A 19,258-nucleotide genomic window follows, 5' to 3' on the forward strand; every position below is an offset into this window, starting at 1 on the left:
TAAAATTATTTCTCTCTAATTTAGGATAAAATAGATATTTTTTCTATATTATGTTATAATAATAAAAAATTCCCTATAATTTAGAGAAGGAAGAAAACCTCACATAAACGAAGGCCCTTAGGAATCTTTCTTATTTAGAGAGAGTACTATAATAATTTTATACCTAATTTCTTATTTTAGAAGGAGATGGTGATGATTATTTACACAATTTCTTATTCAAAAAAAGGACGTGGATGGGGCGGAATCCTCATCCTCTCCCCATTTTTTCATTTTAATTTTTAATTTATTTTTCTAAAATTATTAGTGAATAAATAATATTTTAAATTAAAAAATATCAAAGATTAATGTAAATAATAAATATCCAAATATTTATGCAAACAATATAAATATTAATTAATATAAAAAGTTTAATGTAGTTTAGACCTAACTATAGCCCAAAGCCCATAGTTTATAAATCAAACTCTAAGTCACTTTTTCACAATTTTACTCATCTTTTTAAAATCATTCGCGCCGTAGCCAACCCCAAACTTGTCATCATCTCGTCATAGCCAGTAGCACATTGCGTTGTCGACGACAAAATAGCCTAACTCATTACAATGTCAGCTAGCAGCCCCACACACTACCTCGTTGCACCATAGTTGGTGGGCAAAAGATATCATTGTTGATGGATAAGATTCATGTCAATATTGTATAAAAATCATATTATATAAATTTTATTTTGAAAATTATTATTTGAATATTATATATACAAAAAATTTGATGAAGCAGAACGAAATAAGACGTATTCATGATCATTCTCATTTGATTTTATATATTTAAGGTTAATATGACTAAATTAAGTTCGAAACTAAAAAGATATCAGTTATTCGGAGATGATGGACTCTTAGGAATCCATGTTATTATCTAGGGAGGGGACATAAATCCCTTCAAGCAATTCTAATGGGGACGGGGAGGGGACGGGCACAAATGTAGAATATCAGAGATGAGTACGGGGATGTTGGTCCTCTCCTCTCCCCTCTCCATTGCCATCCTTACTATAATCTCTCTAATATTATACGAGCGTAGAAAGTCGAAATGTGTCGTAATAGAATTATTAAGGATAGTCTCTTACATTCTTTTTTATTATAAATACTAATAGAATTAATGTATCTAAGTAATAATATATTATTATTAATTAATACACAAAACCAAATGCGGTCACTAGTTAGGCCATTGTTAACTTTCCGCGCGGGGCAGCCATTGAAGACTTTTGAAAAAAGAATACTCGAGAGGAAGAATTAGAACCACTTCAAATTGGATCCTCAGAAGAAGACGACAACGACGAAGATGGTGTTCAAAACCCATGAAGATAGCTAAGAATCACACACTCACTCATTGATTTTTATTGTGTATTCCTCCCTCTCAATCGCTTGAATTATCTTACTTGTTCCAAATCATTACCTGACGGCTTTCATCATTTTTGCAGCTCACCCATTTATGTTTCATGCCCTCATGCTCCTCGTCATGCTCTCCTTCGCCGCAACGTCTAGCGCCTTGTTGATCCGAAACAATTCCCCGGGTGCACCCATTTGATGCTATTACTTAATTTTGCAAGATTAATGTGTGATCAGTAATGCCTGGAAACAAAAATAATCAAAAGAAAAGATAAAGTACGGGAGAATAGAATCTTGGTGAGAGATAAAATATGATGTCATTTTCCAATAGATTTACTTTAGATTTAGTTAAAAACATATTAAAGTAACTTGTCCTCCATTTTCAATAGATTTGGGAATGCAATGAGTGCATATCTAATATCTTCAAGTAGACTAAGAATACACCTTTTCATTTTGGAGTTGTAATATCACAATCAACAATGATGACCTTTCAGGGAATTTTAGTTGTATAATGCTAAAGATTCTCTTAAAAATATACGTTATTACACAAATCAAACAAGTTATTACATGATGTTATATATAGAAATTCATTTGGTAAAAAATCTATTGTATTAACCTCCAAGGAGATTGCATTTAATTTTTTTAGTTGCGAAAGAAGAATTTGGTGAGGTGGTGTATGAAGAGAAAAGTAATGACATTTTGGTTTATTTTATAAATTGATTTTATTATATGTGTACGTGAAATTTTATTACACCATTCATCTTTGGTGTCAAAGTCGTCGATCGCAATAAAAAAATATTTTAAAGAGTAAATATGATATTTTAACAAATAAATAATCTTTTTTAACCTAATTTGAAGGTCTTAAATAATCAATTCGTATGTAAAAATGTTACATTTATACTTCAACAGCGTGTTTTTATGCCACTATCTTAATATTGGGGACAAAAAGAAACATTAAAAATTTATCAGTAAAAATCCAACTGATAAAAACTTAAAAATAATGGAAGTGTCAATATACCCCCCCCCCCTCTCTCTCTCTCTCTCTATATATATATATATAACCATGTACTGATATTTGCAATTGATTATGGAATTTATACTCTTCATTAGAGGGTTGTTAAAAATAAAAAATTTACACATTTTTTCTTTAAAAAAGTTGCACAATACATTGTATAATGAATAAACTATTCATAGTGATTTTTTTTTTCTTTTTGGTTCCTTAGGGTCCAGAATTGAAACAAAAATGCTAACTTATGCACAAGAGAATCACAAAAACAATATATAGTAACTTGAAAAATGGATGAAACTTTTTGTTGAAAGAGGGGAGGAGGGTGTATACATGGGCGGACCCAATGAAGGCCCAAGGGGGGCTTAGCCCCCCTTGGGTTATTAAATTTTGTTTTAAATGTACCCCAAGCCCTTTCTGAAAAAGTTAGATAAATAAATTTGGACACATTTTTTATATATCGATAGGCTTGTAGTTCAATGGTAAGAGTGTTATTTAATGGTTTTAAAACCTTGGTTCAAATCCCATTAGCCACATTATTTTATTTTTTAAAATATTTTGTGGAAACTACTTCGAAAAATGATATTTTCACTCATTTAAAAAAATAATTTATTACTATTATTATTTAGAATTAAAAAAAAGTAATAAAATTTAAGTTTATAAGACTTAAAATATATTCAAGTGAACATTAAAAAAAATCTATGTTAAATAATTTTTTTTTAAACTAAACCCCCCTCATTTTAGTTTCTGGGTCCGCCACTGCGTGTATATATATATAGCAGTAGTATAATCATATATGATAATGAGTTGTACCGTTTATAATTTATAAACATAACTTGTTCATCTTTTTTTTTTCTTTTCTTTATCAAATTTTGTTTTGATGACATGGTAAATACTTTAGAGACCGCTATCAGAAACCAAATAAAACAGTCGCAGCCAGTTTTTGTTTGTGCAGTGAACATAATCATAAACGAAGCATGACCACTTTTGTCTTAGTATCCCGTACTTTTCATCAAATTATATACAGCCAATATTATTTCCAGCTAAAAAAATGTTAAGACGATTAAGTGGACATAAACAAATAAACAAACCAGACTTTTATATCGTAAGCAAACGACTTACACAAGTCTCCAGATCACAATTACAGTACACAAAAACCTTTTACAACAACTCATTAATTATATATAACAACAGTACCTAAGAAGATAATTAGTTAAAAGCACACACAAACCGCAATAACGTCCACTTTCTAATAATGCAGCCATAAATAGAAAGTGGGAATTTGGTTCGAAAGCACAAATTACAACTTACTAATAACAACTAAACATAGCATCATCACAAAGTCCTTGACCCCAAAACATACGCATGCACTAGTTGAGAACTAAGCACATGACTTTGATCTGCAACATTGTTACCCCAGAAGATGCCCTAAGACAACTTGTTTACCTTTCATCTTGAGCTTCTGCTTGCTCATCACATGATAACTTGTGACTTTTACGAGCAATAGTCTCAACAATGGCGGCAGCCAACAGGTGTTCCTGCGCTGGCTTGTTGAGAAAAGTATCCATGCCAGAATTGAACCATTCTCGTTCATTATCTGCGGTTACCAGAGCTGTAAATGCAATTATGGGAATGCTTTGACCCTTTTCAGCTTCAGCTTCTAGCTTCCTGATTACTCTTGTTGCTTTACAGCCATCCATGCTGCCCATCTGCTTAGAAATTAATTCAATTAATTGCTTACTCATGCAATAAAATGAGCAAAATTTAATGTGATATATGCCTAATGTAGAAGGAGAAAAAGATACCATGACTGTACGGCCCCACAAATCCTAACTTAAATGGAGGAGTGAAAATTAGATAAAAAAAATTTCAGAAAAAAAAAAGTTGAATGTATGCATATATTGAGAGAAAGATGTCGGTGCTCATGAGTACTTGGCAGTCCATGAGGATTAAGTCATAGTGAGGGGAATTATGAGTTTCCAAATTGGATCCATGGTGGAGGTTTTGAATTTGATGATTTTTCCTATCTGCATTGATCATGAGGGTCATGGCTTCAACGGCAGCCTCTCCATCTTTGACTAGAGTAACACTAGCTCCAAGCTTTTTTAGCATTCTGATTCCTATCCTTTGTAGTACTGCTTGATCTTCAACAAGCAAAACGCTTAGGCCTTCCAAAACTTTCTTCTCATCAAGGCCCGTAACATCATCATTCACGAGACAAGAAGAGGAAGAGCCTTCAGCTTGTGGAATGATATTATTGGTGACGGGGACAGGCTCAAACTCAAGCTGAAGCCCATGCTCAAGCTCAAGCTTTTCAGGATGGGATGTTGTTTCAGCTTGCTCTTTGCCAATAGACATATTGTATTTTGTATGCAAAAGAGACCAAAGCTCGTTGTGTGCTTGTAGCTCTGGTTGCTGTGTGAAGAAACTAGCTAGGGCTTTTTGGTATTTAAAGGCAAAGTGAGGAGAGATGAGAATCGGATCCATTAATTTAATTAACCGGGGACACACACATAACAACGGAAAAGCCCGTCTAATCGGGTGATGGTGGTGGGTTCATTTGTATTTTGTCTAGGTTTTTAAAGAATGATTCGAATAAATTTCTATAGGTAAGGGCAAATAATTTCACTCATTTATAGCAAGATTTGTGTACCAATGACAGTGAATTAACATGGGGTGCTTGTGATTTGTGATTGTGTGGTGTGTTAGTGTGTGCGAGCCACAAATCATTTTTAGTGGAGTAATGTACATTGACCATTGGAACCCTTATGAGTGATGGATGAAGAAAGTTTGGGGGGGGGGGGGGTCCGGGGGTGGAAGTAGTGAGTGAGAGTTAGAAGTTAGCTCAGAATGTCCAAAAATTACAATAATGATCAAATATTGCGCAAATTTTCTAATTTTCTTTTCTTTTTCTTTCCTTGTTTTTTTGTAAGGCCCGAGCAAATTTGCAAAAGCCTGGCACGAAAATCAAGAGTGCGATTCATCATCATTCAGTGGTATAGTACGCACAAGGTTTGATTGATCATTCAGAATCACATCCTTGATTTTATTGATATCTTCAAAACAAATCACACCAATTCAAAGGGTATCCAATAATATTCTTATCAACTTAAGGTGGCTGAGTTGAAATGAAAGTTGGTCAATGACTTAGCAATTCAATGAGCGGTCAATACTCCAAAATTACTTTACTTTGAATTTGTTCTGAAATGAGGACACCTTGTTTTAATTACTTTGAAAGTGAAAGAAGCCTGTCGTGTGTGTGTGTGTGTCTATATATACACGCAACGCGTTAAAAAGGTAAAAGGTGAAAGCAAGATATTAATGGTCTAGTGAATAGCAATAATTTCGTGTTATAGAGCAAAATCCCTGTTATTATTACGTATGCTATTTGATTAATTCATAATTTCATCCCCCATTCAAAAGATACTATAGAGTCACATTATTCATGAGATTTTATAATTATTTATGTAGTTAAGTTCTAATTTAATAATTACTATTATTAATATTTATGCATAGCAGTCTGGTAATATTATATATCTAAAAAGGAAAAAAGAAAAGAAAAAGCTGGAAATGTGGTGAGAATTTTTTAAAGTACAATGAAAATGTTATGTAGGGTAACAAAAAAAAATTGATGCAGTGTAATGTTGAGCGGATCTAACATAAAAATGTACAGGATGTAAAATATAAAGATGTGTTAAAGATAGAAAAGGGCATGAGCGTGTGCAATAAATTTGCCTCTGCAATCTTAAAGCAAAGATTGAGAAGATTACCAAATAAAAGAGATTTTGAAAAAGCTGGTCAATAATGACATGTACAATAATGTTAATACGTCCAGTAACAGTGGCACAAATTCAGTTTCATTCTGTGAACTGTCTATTTCAATCTTACAAAAGAGAGAGAGGGGCACAGTCTGTAAATTCATTGTGAGATCTTCAAGAGATTTGATAGAGCTAATTTTTTTTTTTTTTTAAAACAACGCTTGTTTTCGGGCAAAAATGCCAAAACAAACAGTGTTTTCTATTATTGTCATATATGCAAAGCAAATCTTCTGCCAAATACATAATTTTCATTTATATTAGACCCTCTTTGGTATTTATATTAGGCCTTATTTAGTATTAAAATTGGACGTTTATAATTTTTGGTTAAGTATTGATTACTACAATTTAGAAGATAAGTTAATTAATCCACCACTTATACGATGAAAGACCTATAATATATATTTTTTTATCAAAATTATAAAAAATATATTTACTAAACACTATTAACTTTTATTTTGTAATTATATTTTTTTTACAATTGTAACTTTTAATCTCAATATCTTAATACTAAACATAACCTAGATCTGATAACCATATGAAAAAAACAAAAAAAGTAAACCGCTGTAATTGCTTTCAGAGCTTTTACGACCGAAAATTCAGAAGCATACAAGTGTTACCAATTGCCAAATTTAATTTAATTACAACAAACATATGTACGAACGCAAATCTTTTGTATGATTTTACTTTAAAAAGAAGTGTTAATTAAACCTTACCCACAATTTTTATTTGTTCTTAAACGCCGCAGCATGGTTTCGTCAACAATGGATCTTCATGGGGAAGAAGAAATTCATATGCACACACAATATGAGACACGACTTTAAACAAAACTTCTCTAGCCATTAGATTAGAAGTTAATAAATGGTCAAGATCAGGTGAGGTGAATTAATAATCATTAAACTTTCTCTCTCTCTCTCTCTCTCTCTCTCTCTCTCTTATTTATTCACGTTTTCTCTCTAACATTATTTACTCCATTTTTTCTTGTCAAAATGTTTTATTTTCTCTGGACATCGTCTTGATCTGCTTCTCTTTCTTTATTGCTCTCATCTTCTCTTCTCATTTCCTCAAAATTAAAGATAGCCACTCAATATGGATTTAAAACATTAATTTTGTGGAGATTGACAAAAGATTATCCAATATTATCGAAAATGCATATTGCAATTTAGCGAATGACTATTAAAGTTGGATTCGGATACAATCCACTTTGTAATCAAGTAGAATTTTGAGGCTGCGTAAGTGTTTAGTTATTTTATGATTACTTTATAAGCTTTACAAGAATGAAACTTTCACTTCTAAATCAAATTTAATGTGTGGTAATGAAAATTTTGATGGAGATGGTTCTTGTTAGGGCCATTAGTTTTATCCTAAACACTATTCAACAATTACAAGATTAAAAGAGTACAAAATTATGTGGAGAGTAAATTTTACTATAATTTAAATTTTAAATTTGAGAAGAAATCGAATAGGCAACTAAGGGAGAAAACGTTGTTAAAAAAAGAAAGAGAGAGAGAGAGAGAGAGAGAGAGAGAGAGAGAGAAAATAATGATAAAATAGTTAGTAATTAATAAGAAGGAGAAAAGAAATTAAATGAGTTAAAATCTTCCCTTATAATGAATCTTAACCGTTCATTATCCAGTAATCCACTGGTCTAAAAATCATGTTTAGAATTGTGTAAAAAATTGTGTCTCTTGAGCCAATCCCGTGTGTGTGCGCGCACGCGCACGTACATATATAGATGGAAATTTAGAGAATTAGTTATTAAAATTATTTTTTGAAACAAAAACAAATAATTTATCACGGATATATGAAAAGAATATATAGAAAGATATATGAAAAGAATCTCGAATGCATAACTAATTATAATGATGGATTTGCAAGCTTTTTATCTAGGGACTCCCTCAATGAATTAGATCAGTCAACTTTGATTTTCAAGCAGAAAAAGCATCACAACCAGATTTGAAATAGACCTAGCTCATGATATAAAAAATAATTGGCACAAGAAAAGCCACACCATAAGATTAAAAATCTTCAGCAATGATAAGGATGCAGCCAAAATGATATATGCTTGATATATAAATCCAAGCTAATTGAAAATTTCTGTCACATCTTAGACCTATATGAACAGTTGCATGGAGCTTATTTTTGTGGTAAAGCCATGTTCACAAGTTTGAATGAATCACATGCAATTCAAGAAAAAGCCTGTTCAGCTGGCGAGAAAAAAGGACAAGAAGCATCTTTCCTTCTTCAAGTAAGTTTCTGCAATAATTTACAGACAATTCATAATGAGAACAACTATTGCCAGGTTCCACAATTCCATTACTGCAACCAATTTACAAAATTCCTCTCACATCCTTAAAATTAAATTAGAATACGTATGTAACCTATAATAAATAGTTAAGGAATAAATTAATTCTTAACCAAGCATATACAAGAAGTTAATTAGAATTAAGTGTATATTTACTAAAATTTCCAAAATTGGAAAAATAACAAAAAACTAAGATTTACGAAATTGGAAAAATGAAAAAGAACAAATTAAGAAGGGGAATCTTTCATAGAACAAATTAAAGATATCTAAACTAGTGGTCTATGTGAAAAGAATGTAAAGTGAATTGTGATCATAGAACAATCGATTTGAAATCTGCAGAAGATTACTAGGAACTGGTGATTAATTGCTCTAACCAAAATTAAGTTTTCCTTGATCTTCATTTCTTGATGTGATTCGCATGCAAGGCATTTTGGCATGACACACATATAGTCCACAGGCAACTTGGGTTTAGGATGATGTAGATTTTCTTATTTTTGCTTTTGTATATTTGTCCCCTTTTTTTTTTTCGTGTCAGCCTTGCATGGATTTTAATTTGTTTCTATTTCAATCACGAACACCTTGTTTTCTTTGCTTTTGAGTAACAAATTACACCCTTTTCGGGATTATTAATTTTAAGAAGAAAGAGTTGCCGACTTCTCATAAGTACCAAATAGCATGATCAATCCCTTTAATCAATTTTTTCATGAAACACTTGAAGAAAAATAAACATATAATGTTAGGTTTTGAAAATCTCATTTCCGAATTCTAGGGATAGAGTCTTGATATTTTTCTTGCCAAAATAACCCCGGCCCATCAAGTAATGAGATTCAGATATATGAAAACTCCTTAATTCATTTTGTGTGTGTGTGTGTACACGCCTCCTGTTCTCTTGTAAAGAGTGGTCTTATGTTCAGTTAATAAGATTAAAAAAAAGAAAAAAAAACTAGTACTGGAATTTGCAGAAACGATAACTAACCTAAAATTACAGAACATCGGACGATAGCAATAGAAACCCTACTATCTAGTACAGAAGTACAAGCTGAAGAAGAGAGAGCATATATATAAGTGAGTCAAATCCTTCGACGGAGGAGTTGTTGGATAGCATTAGCGACAGGAGCAGGTGAACTAACATGTGGCAAATGTCCATGCGTCGGCAGAAACTCCAGCACAGTCGGGCCACCAAGATGGCGTCGCATATACTCGGCAACCGCTGGCGGGACAGACAGATCAACAGAGCTCTGAATTATACAAACGGGAACCCTAACAAGGCCCAGCACGTGCCTTAGGTCAGCTGCAAACGCTGTTCTTGCGACATGCAAGGCAATGTCAGGCCTCATGCTGAACAAAGTCCTGCTGAATTCTTGGAGAGCCATGTCAGGCACGTCAGCACCAAGTGCCATTGGTACAAAGCCTGCGACCCAGGATTCATAATTGCTCTCCATTCTTCGGAACACTTCTTCCATGTGAGCTGGATCAATACCCCCAATATAATTCCCATCATTCGTGAACCTGATCATGAATTCATTAATTAATTCATTTTAAGTTTAATTAATTTGCTCGTCATATTCATAGATCAGTGTCGTCTCACAAGCTAATAAATTAGTAGTAAATTAAACGGAAAAAAGAATTAAAATGATCCAGAAATTAATTAAATAAAACAATTATACATACCTTGGAGAACCGCCAATGAGAATGAGTCTTGAGAAAAGGTTGGGACGGTGAATGGCGGCTAAGAGACCAATCATAGCCGATACTGAATGACCAACAAAGGCGCAACGATCAATTTCAAGGGCGTCGAGAAAGCTGAGCAAGTCATCAACGTAACCATCAAGAGTGGCGTATCTTTGGAAATCATAATTTGTTGGGTCGCAGCTTCCTGAGCACATTAGGTCAAAGCTGATTACACGATAAGCACGGGTGAAACTAGGGATAACGCGACTCCATACGGATTGGTCAGACCCAAATCCGTGGGAAAACACGATGATTGACTGCCCTTGACCTACTACTCGAACATTTAGTGCTTCCAAGAGAAATTCGCCACGGTTATTGTAGTCGGCCATTTTAATAGCAAATTTATTAAAATTAATTTATGAGTGAACGAAATTAATATTGAAAATATATTACTTGATTAGAAAGAAATTAATATTGATTGTTGGTGCAAGTTTTGATATGTCTCAAGGGCTTGTTTATATATATAGAAGATGCAAGAGCGCGGTCTGGTGTCTAACAGGATCTAGGGTTTTGATTGGGCTGTGTCGATGCTAATTGACACTCATGTCTGTGTAGTTTAATTGACAAAGGAATAATGTTTTCTTTATTCGTATGAGCTTTTTCTAAGTAAATACAGATATATTATTTGTTGTTAACTAAAGGACATGAATTAAGTAGAGAACAAATGATATGCACCCCACCGTTAAATCCCACTTCAACCACACCAACGTAAATTTTTGGGTAAATTTATTATTAATTTAAAATTTAGGTAATTTTGCTATTAGTTTAGTTTTTATTTATTCTTGTATGTTATATAGATATTTATGCGATCAAGAGGACAAACACATGTCATTGGGCAACAATTAATTAATATGTTCTCTTAGGAGGGAATATTTATTCGGCATAAATATTGGCATGATGAGAGAGTTTTTAATTTCTATTTGTGTTATATCTTATTAGATTTTTGTCATGCCTGTTTCTACATTATCATAGATGATTAAAATATACACGTGAAAGAATGAATTTTGATTTCGAGCAAAATATAAAATTTCAATTTGGTGATTTTGGATAAAATGATACAACTAATTAAATTATGACCATAGACACTATTATAAATATGCATTTAACATGTATTTTTAAAAAACTTAAAAACGCATCTTATATCGACGCGAAATCCAACCCTTCAAAGCATTTTACGTAAGTGGTGCATGCAACTTAAACGCCCAATTTTCTTTCTCACAGATGGCTTGAAGATTGGTCCCGTAATGCTAGTTGCTTCTTACACTATTATGGCCCTCTGGAGGTTTCATTCATATGATTTGTAACTTTATCAGGTCATATTTTCCTTAGGACCTTCTTATGATTTGTGGGCTTCTCATGCGGAAAATAAAATACACATGAAATTGATGATTAATGATTAATACACATGAATGATCGGTGAATAATTGATGATAATATTGGAGGTAAATATTTTCTAAGTCCTAGTTTTTAAGTCAATCACTGAATTAGTTAGTCTATATATTTTTAAAGATTAATCAAAATGTTTATGTTGTATATTTGTTTGTATTAAAAGTTTCTTAATTAATTTTCTTTTTCATTAGATGCACTTTTATAACTATTAAGTTATAAAATATAAAACATTATTTTATCATTATTGACTAATGGGGTTGAATGAAACGAAAGGAGAAGTAAAAGGTTGGGGGTTTGTATTGTTCTTGAAATCTTTTGGATTAACTGTGGTATTTATTCGTAGGTACTTTAATGCTTTATATTGATCGGTATACAGTCCCAATTTGGAAACGTCAAAAGAAATTTGGGCTAAACGGTGGCAAACTAACCAATCAAAGAAGATATATATTTGCATTATGCAATTCAAGCTTCTGGTAATTAATATTCAGTGATTAGTTTGCATAAATAATGAGATCAATATTCAAACACTATCCAATGGTCAGTGATGAGCTATTCTGTGAACTTCGTGGTAGTTTGTACTTTTTCCAAATTTGCTTCGACTGAAAATGGCCACCATTATTATTCGCTTTGCACATTCTCAGCTAAGTTCTATATTCGTGTACTTAGCATCAATAATTTGCGTAAGATACATATTACTCGTGACGGAGAGCATCATGTAAGTCCAACGCCATCAATATTCGGCAAGTTGTTCACGTGGATGAAGATAGAAAAACTAATTTTGGCCAAACATTTTTTTTTCATATATATTTAAAAAGAATTAAATGCTTCAATCAATCTTGTTGCCCATACCGATCCAACTTGCAACCATCCATTCGCTAACTGTGCAATTTAATTTTACTGGTGTTTTCCATTTCAATTTTAACGGATAATTACATCTCCCCTTTCAGTTTGGCAAAAGTACGTTTTCTTTTCAACTCTTAAAGATAGACTTCTATTAGTGACAAATATTCATTAGCGTTAAGAATTTGTTAATTAGATGATAAAATTGTGAAAGTAACATCTACATTCGGTCATTTACGAAAATTTATAGTGGTGTTATATATATATATATATATATATATATAAAATCATTTTTAGGTGTAGACACCTTCAATTTTTTTAATACTGATAAGCTATTAAACTACTAAATACATAATTAATATTCTCAAGTGCCCACGCCAGTAATTTTTATTTTTTTAATACGAATACACTTTTAAATTGTGCGGTTTAAGAGAGTTAAAAATTACCTCTCTTAAACTATATGATTTAGAAAAGTATCTGCATGAAAAAAATAAAAATAAAAGTGTCTGTTCTATAGAATGACTATATATATATATGTGTGTGTGAATACACACACATTCATTATTATTGGGTCATTATATATCAAGTTAATTTTTTTTTTTTGGATCATACAATTTCTCTAAGATAGTATCACAGCGAATATCTCAAATCTTAGTGCAATTTAATTGAAGAGAAAATTAAATTAAATAGCCCAGAATCAGAATCCTATTGCAACCAAAGAGTTACGTAAGTGGATTGAATTAGTTAATTAATTAATAGTAGCTATTTCCTGAAATTCTCGAAGCATTAATTACCCAACACACATTTCTTTGATACTTGAAGAGATATATATTTAATTAATTAAATACCCTTTTAGGTTAGGTCTCGTTTTTATTTTATTTTATTTTTACTTTGGTTGTTTCTGAAAAGGATGGTTAGGTCTCGTTAAGATGAAGAGAGTGGTGATGATGATGTTTATGTAAGAAATTAAAACACAGTGAGTCAAACAAATAAAATTAGTAGGCAAATTAACTGAAGCAACACTGGAAATTACAACTGAAAACAGCAGTGAAAAGAAAAATCGAAACAGAAAAAATGAAACCCGAAGACTGCACAGAACAATTTCATTAAAACAGATTTACCACCTACTGAAGTGTTTTAGGTCTTTTGGTAGCTGTTTCCCAGGATACAACGGGCACGAATTTCCGGTCAAGCACAGACAGGTAATTCCGGCGAACCACAACAGTGGCAAACTCGATCAAGAAAAAACAGACGAAAGGAGGAAAGGGAAAAATTGCAAGTGCTCTGTGTGCTAGTTTTTGTGTTCGTTAAAAAAAAAAGAGGGAAGGTGCCTTTTTATACTCATGTGGGTAGGTAACAGAAGCAAAAGAATTGAATTTCGGAATTCAATATGTGCAATTTAATTGCTGTAACAGCCAAAAATAATTGTAAAGTTGTTACAAATCTTTTGAATTCAAAGAGGTGTGAAACTGTTACAAAAAAAATTCAAAACGTGCCATGCAAGCTTGGATGATTTTGGGCTGACATTCGCGTACGCACCCGAGTTCAATCAAATCGGTCTTGGATTTGCACCCCCCCTGCGTACGCGCGTGTGGAAAAAGCCTCTATCCTTATAATTCTTATTCATGCATAGTTAAGTGTTTATATATAAACACTAATCCCTTGGCTTCTTTTTCCCATGTGAGATAAGCCTCATTTCCTTTCAATTTTCCAACTTTAAGGGTGAACTTTGAGAGATAATTTCTCATGCACCCAAGCACCATTTTGAGAAAATAAAATTACTCTTTTGAAGTATTAACAGAATAGAATCCGATAATCACAAGATTTCTCACTTTCGCTAAGTGAGACCCACTCAAAATGTGCCCTCAAAATAGCATATAGACATGCTATTTTTTCAACAGTTTAGTCACGGGTAAATATAGTCTATGCGAATATAATGGACTCTAGCTCTGAAAAGTTGCAAAAGTGAAGAAGCACAGAATTTAGCAGAGAATGTTGATAATGGCTTGCCGTTTTCTTTTTCACTGTCCATGCAAAAATTGGAAAAAAAAAAAAGAAAGCTCAAACATGGCACGAACTCCGAGCCACTGCGGACTTATTCACATCTTAAACATAAAATTTCAATTTGATTTATTTTTCTTGTAATCTAATCTCTGCCTAATTAGTTGAGTTGTACATTTAAACTAGTAGGACAATATTCCTAAGATTGTTATAAATGATGCTGACATTGTAACAATATCAATCACAACACGGAAGAGCAAAACGAAAGACAGAAAGAAAAGAAAGAATGGACTCGGGAAATGAATTTTGGAAAGAAAGACAAATCCTCCTCCTCCGAGTAAGAGTAATCGAGTAGTCTTTGAAGTGGGTAATGAGGAAGGGGAGATTTCGGTGGGTTTTGAAACCGGCTGGGGCAGCAAACTGTTTCTTGGTTCCACAACTCCGAAGCCGACGGTGGTGGGTCATGGTGCTGGCCGTTGCAGCCACTCTTCTGCTGATAATGGTGGCTCACTGCAGAGAACATTGCCTTACGGTGGCACTGGCGCCCATGGGGTTGGGGGACCAGGACTTGTTGGCCTTCAATACTTGGCTAGACCATCCATGTCCATGCGGGTCTCCTCTCCTGGAAGAATTTTTCAGAAGCCACTTTCAGCTCCTGCTTCTGCTTCTGTCGACATTGAGAAGCCTTATTTCTTTTTGCGCAATCTGGAGTAGGAAGTTTGAGACTGGTGTTGACATTTTCATGTTACAGGAGATGCACTTCTCACTCTCTTCGTTCAACACTTTGATGTGTGTGCGTGTGTTTTAATTTTTCTGTTACGAAGGAATTTGATGAAACAAAGACAAGCTTTCTCAAATTATGAATTTTAGAGGGTTTCTTTGATGGGTTTTGACTTCTAATTTACTTAGTAAAAGGTCCACTAATATTATCCGCATAAAAATGAAAAAAAAATAGTTGATTTCTTGGTGCTTGAAATATTTTATGTACCCTTATAAAAAAATAAACACACACGTATACTTCTATTTATTTCTTTGTTTTATTTAATTTCTCGGGAATGCTTAAAAATTTTCAATAGTGGAAATTATTCCTCGAGATTAATTGTTGTGGGATTTTAATTTTGTTTTCTATTTTTAGCACATAATGCTAACGGGCACAAGCCCCTAATTATAAGTAAAACTTTCAATTTCGACTCATCAATAACATATATTAATTTCACAATTCATTAATGGAGTTCTTTTTTTTAAAAAAATTTTCCCCAGGGATGATTATGCTTTTTGCACCCTATAATGCAGGGCAGTACAGATAAGACTTTTTTGAGAAAAGAGACTCGATGAGCCGTCGTTGGAAGAAGGAACGACAAAGAGCAGCCGCTAAATCCACCACTGCTTATAGCAGGGGTCAATCATCATGATATATGTAGCAAATAATTTCTTGTAGGTGCATGCAAGAAATTATCTTCTGTCTTATGTTAAAGCTGTAGTGCTTAATTATTTGAACCCTCTTTTATTTTTTATGTCAGTCTGCGCTGTTGAAGAACATGATGAACATGCACTATATGTATGAAGTTTGCACTCTTTAACCACTTCTATATATGTTCAATGTTCCCTCTGTTTGTGATCTGTTAATTTGTACTACAAGGTTTATTTTCTCATCAATTTGTCTTTAATTACATATAAATGAGTGAGTTCAATGAATTGTGGGGGATGGGCAGCGTATTATTCTTTGCTGGAATTTTTGTGTATGGCATTTGATGGTGTTGATTTTCACTAGAATGAGTGAAGGAGATGCCATCATTTTTCTGATGAAAAGTTATAGAACTTTTTTAGTTTCTCTTTTGGGTAATCTCGATGTATTGTTTTTTACTCGACCAGAATACCTACACCAAAAAATTGTAGTTGGGAAGATAGTTTTGAGCTACACCTTCTTGCCTCAAGCAATAACTGGCAACCACGAACACTCCATAATATTTGCGTTCATAGTGAACAATTAGAGAAACACTAGAGATTTTTGCAGTGTTAATCCTCCAACGTTCAATTCAGTTTATTAATAAAATAAATATATAAGTATCTACCTTTGACTTTAGGGCAAAGCTTCGGTACCCTGTGACACCGTACCCCTCTTTTGTCTTTTTTTTTTTAATTGAATCCCTTATATTCTTTCTTATTTACACTTTAGTTATAAATATAACGGTAATTTTTTTCCATTTTTCTTCAACTCTCCTTCATAATCAGCCTGATTTTCTCCATTTAACATTACTTTTGGACCGTTAGATATGAGGAAAGAGATTTATTTATAATTAACTAATAAAGCTGTATTTTAAACAGAACTCATATGATCTAAACAAAATTTGAGAACTTGGTACCAAAATATATTATACAACTCTTTTTACTTTCTTTTCTCTTATCAAATTCTTGGATTGCACATTTTTTTTTTCATTTTTTTTTCAATTATCAAACTGAGCAAAACTAGGTTACCAGAGGGGTAAATAACCCTTTGTTTTGTCTTTTTTACTGTTTAATTGAACTACAATCTATTTTTAAAAAAAAATTAAAAAAACTAAATAATATTTCTAAATTTGGACACTCAAGTTCTGTTCATTTTTAATTTTTTATACATATACAATTGAGCTGAGCATTAACTAAACTTTACCCTTACAAAGAATAAATTAAGGGTTGTGGATATTTAAATCTTAAAAATACTCATAGTACCTCATTTTAATTAAGATTAGGCTATTTGACTTCAAAATATTTTTTACACCTATTTTTTTATTAAAATTTCTATTACTAAAATACATATGAAATAATTTACTATTAGGGATAAGATATATATTTAATTAATTATATTTTTCTTTTATTCTTATCCTAATTTAAGTTCAAAATTTCTTTTAAGCTAAACATAATTTCATCGTAAACAAATAATATTCATAAAGCATTTTTTTGTTCATCTTTATTGTCCACACTTTGTAAGATTATCCAATCCATAAAAGATTAAATTTTATAAAAAAGCAGAAGAAAATAATTTTATTATTCAAAAAATAAATTAAATTGGGGTTATTTTTGGTATTATGAGGTGTATATAGTCAAATTTTAATTTTTAAATTTATGCTATAGGTTTCTTGAGTAATTGGGTGTAGAGAGTAATTTGGTGGGTTCAAATAACCTCATACTATAATTAAATCATTTATATTATAAAAATACCCATTCATTAAATTACTACTAAGACCAAAGGATAAACATCTATAATTTACAACTATTTATTCTCTACCTATGTTGTCCTTTATTTAACATAGAAATATATAAATTCGAAGAAAATGTTCCCAAGAAAAGGTTTAGTTCAAGAATTTTAGAGAACACGAATGGTAATTTTATAAATAATAAAATTTTCAAAGCCATGAATCTTTATTCAAGGATTTTAAATCAAACTACTACATAGACCAAAGAATCAATAGCAGGATTATTGTCGATGAAAAAATCTATTTCTAAAATATGATGGTTTTAATTAAAAGTATTTTATTAGGTCAGAGTTTATGAAAACAAGAAAAAATAGAAGATAAAGTTCATGGGTGCTAAACTACTAAATAAGAATAAAGAAATAAAATTCGGTTATCATACGTATGAAGATATTAATATTAAAATAAAAAATAATTAAATATACCTTAGGAATTACGCAACTTGTTCATTAATAATATCATTGAAAACATTTAATTTAGGTATATACATGTTTATTTTGGTCATATATTATTATTATTAACAAATTAATATATTTTTATTATGTATTCTATTTTGATTGATGAATTCAAATAATTTATTGTATATTAGATAGATATTATGTTATAAAAATATTTATTAATACATGTTAATTTTTTTCATGTATTTTGAAATTTTTACATGAGAATACATTATTATCGATACATTGATACTCATTCTAACAGTCAAACTAAGTCAATAGATTTAAGTGTTAAAAAAAAAAAATTGAAACAATCCGGATACATATGTCAACATTTAGAAACCTTTGCCTTTTCTTATTTTTCAGTAAATACCAGGGATAAGAATGTTAATAACCATCCAAACACATCCCGGCCGTTATGCAACTCTTTGGTTAACTTTAATGATTAAATCACTAAATGACAAAATAGGGGTACGAAACACCAGTTGTAAAGTAGCAGGACCCTTGAGTTTATTAATAAAATGAATATATAAGTATCTAACCGCAGTTAACTTACTTTTACTGAAAAACTTTTCACAAATAGGACGGAAAATTAAGAAGAAAAAGAAAAAACTTTTGTTACTATTTTTTCCCTAGGAAGAGAGTTTGTGGTATAGAGAGAGAAAGATAAACATACCAATTTGAATTTTTCGGAGGCCCTTATAAAGGTTAGAGACCTATGACTCTTAAATTGGGAGATGAACGTTAGTGAATCAAGTTAGTGCCCTGATTTTTCAGAGAGGATATGCAAGTTGATCTCTAAAAGTGCGTTTAGGATTGAGGTTGGGCAGTATTAAAGTATTTGGTAAACACTAGCTGTTGCAGCTTGAAATCTATATTGATATGATTTTTCACTTGCATAATAAAAAATTTATTATATCTTTAATAATTTTGTCAAAATTATTATTTAAAATTTATACTTACTACATATTATTAATTTTTATTTTATAGTTACAATTTTTTTTTACATTATAGTTTAAAAGTTTCAGCACCTTAATCTCAAACAGGACCTAAGTCCGACCGAATTTTTAGATTGACTTGGATTAGATCTCTTCTAGTAGGATCCCTCCTCAAGAAACCATTTGCTCGCAA

General features: G+C 31.8%; 3 protein-coding genes across 5 annotated transcripts; 1 reads left to right on the top strand and 2 right to left on the bottom strand.

The window, feature by feature from the left end:
- Positions 1-3,468: 3,468 nt before the first annotated feature.
- LOC18037574 (histidine kinase 1) lies at positions 3,469-4,964 on the bottom strand. Its single transcript, XM_006425362.2, has 2 exons — positions 4,312-4,964; positions 3,469-4,088 (listed from the first exon to the last, which is right to left on the bottom strand). Exons 1-2 carry the CDS (start codon positions 4,864-4,866, stop codon positions 3,822-3,824), a joined length of 822 nt encoding a protein of 273 aa, XP_006425425.2. The 5' UTR covers positions 4,867-4,964; the 3' UTR covers positions 3,469-3,821.
- A 4,384-nt stretch (positions 4,965-9,348) lies between these two features.
- Positions 9,349-10,638, bottom strand: LOC18037850 (strigolactone esterase D14). Its single transcript, XM_006425363.2, has 2 exons — positions 10,171-10,638; positions 9,349-10,008 (listed from the first exon to the last, which is right to left on the bottom strand). Exons 1-2 carry the CDS (start codon positions 10,557-10,559, stop codon positions 9,570-9,572), a joined length of 828 nt encoding a protein of 275 aa, XP_006425426.1. The 5' UTR covers positions 10,560-10,638; the 3' UTR covers positions 9,349-9,569.
- A 4,079-nt stretch (positions 10,639-14,717) lies between these two features.
- LOC18037851 lies at positions 14,718-15,964 on the top strand. Of its 3 annotated transcripts, none has more exons than XR_002904643.1 (2): positions 14,718-15,253; positions 15,721-15,964. XR_002904643.1 is itself a non-coding variant. In XM_006425364.2 (2 exons), exons 1-2 carry the CDS (start codon positions 14,831-14,833, stop codon positions 15,793-15,795), a joined length of 465 nt encoding a protein of 154 aa, XP_006425427.1. In that variant the 5' UTR covers positions 14,718-14,830; the 3' UTR covers positions 15,796-15,964. The 3 variants fall into 3 exon arrangements, 2 of the variants coding, with proteins under 2 accessions (XP_006425427.1, XP_024036485.1); XM_006425364.2 differs by having other exon boundaries at positions 15,754-15,964; XM_024180717.1 differs by having other exon boundaries at positions 14,718-15,249; positions 15,754-15,964.
- Positions 15,965-19,258: the final 3,294 nt, after the last annotated feature.

This window comes from Citrus clementina, unplaced genomic scaffold, assembly GCF_000493195.1.
Source record: "Citrus clementina cultivar Clemenules unplaced genomic scaffold, Citrus_clementina_v1.0 scaffold_7, whole genome shotgun sequence".
Taxonomy (NCBI): domain Eukaryota; kingdom Viridiplantae; phylum Streptophyta; class Magnoliopsida; order Sapindales; family Rutaceae; genus Citrus; species Citrus x clementina.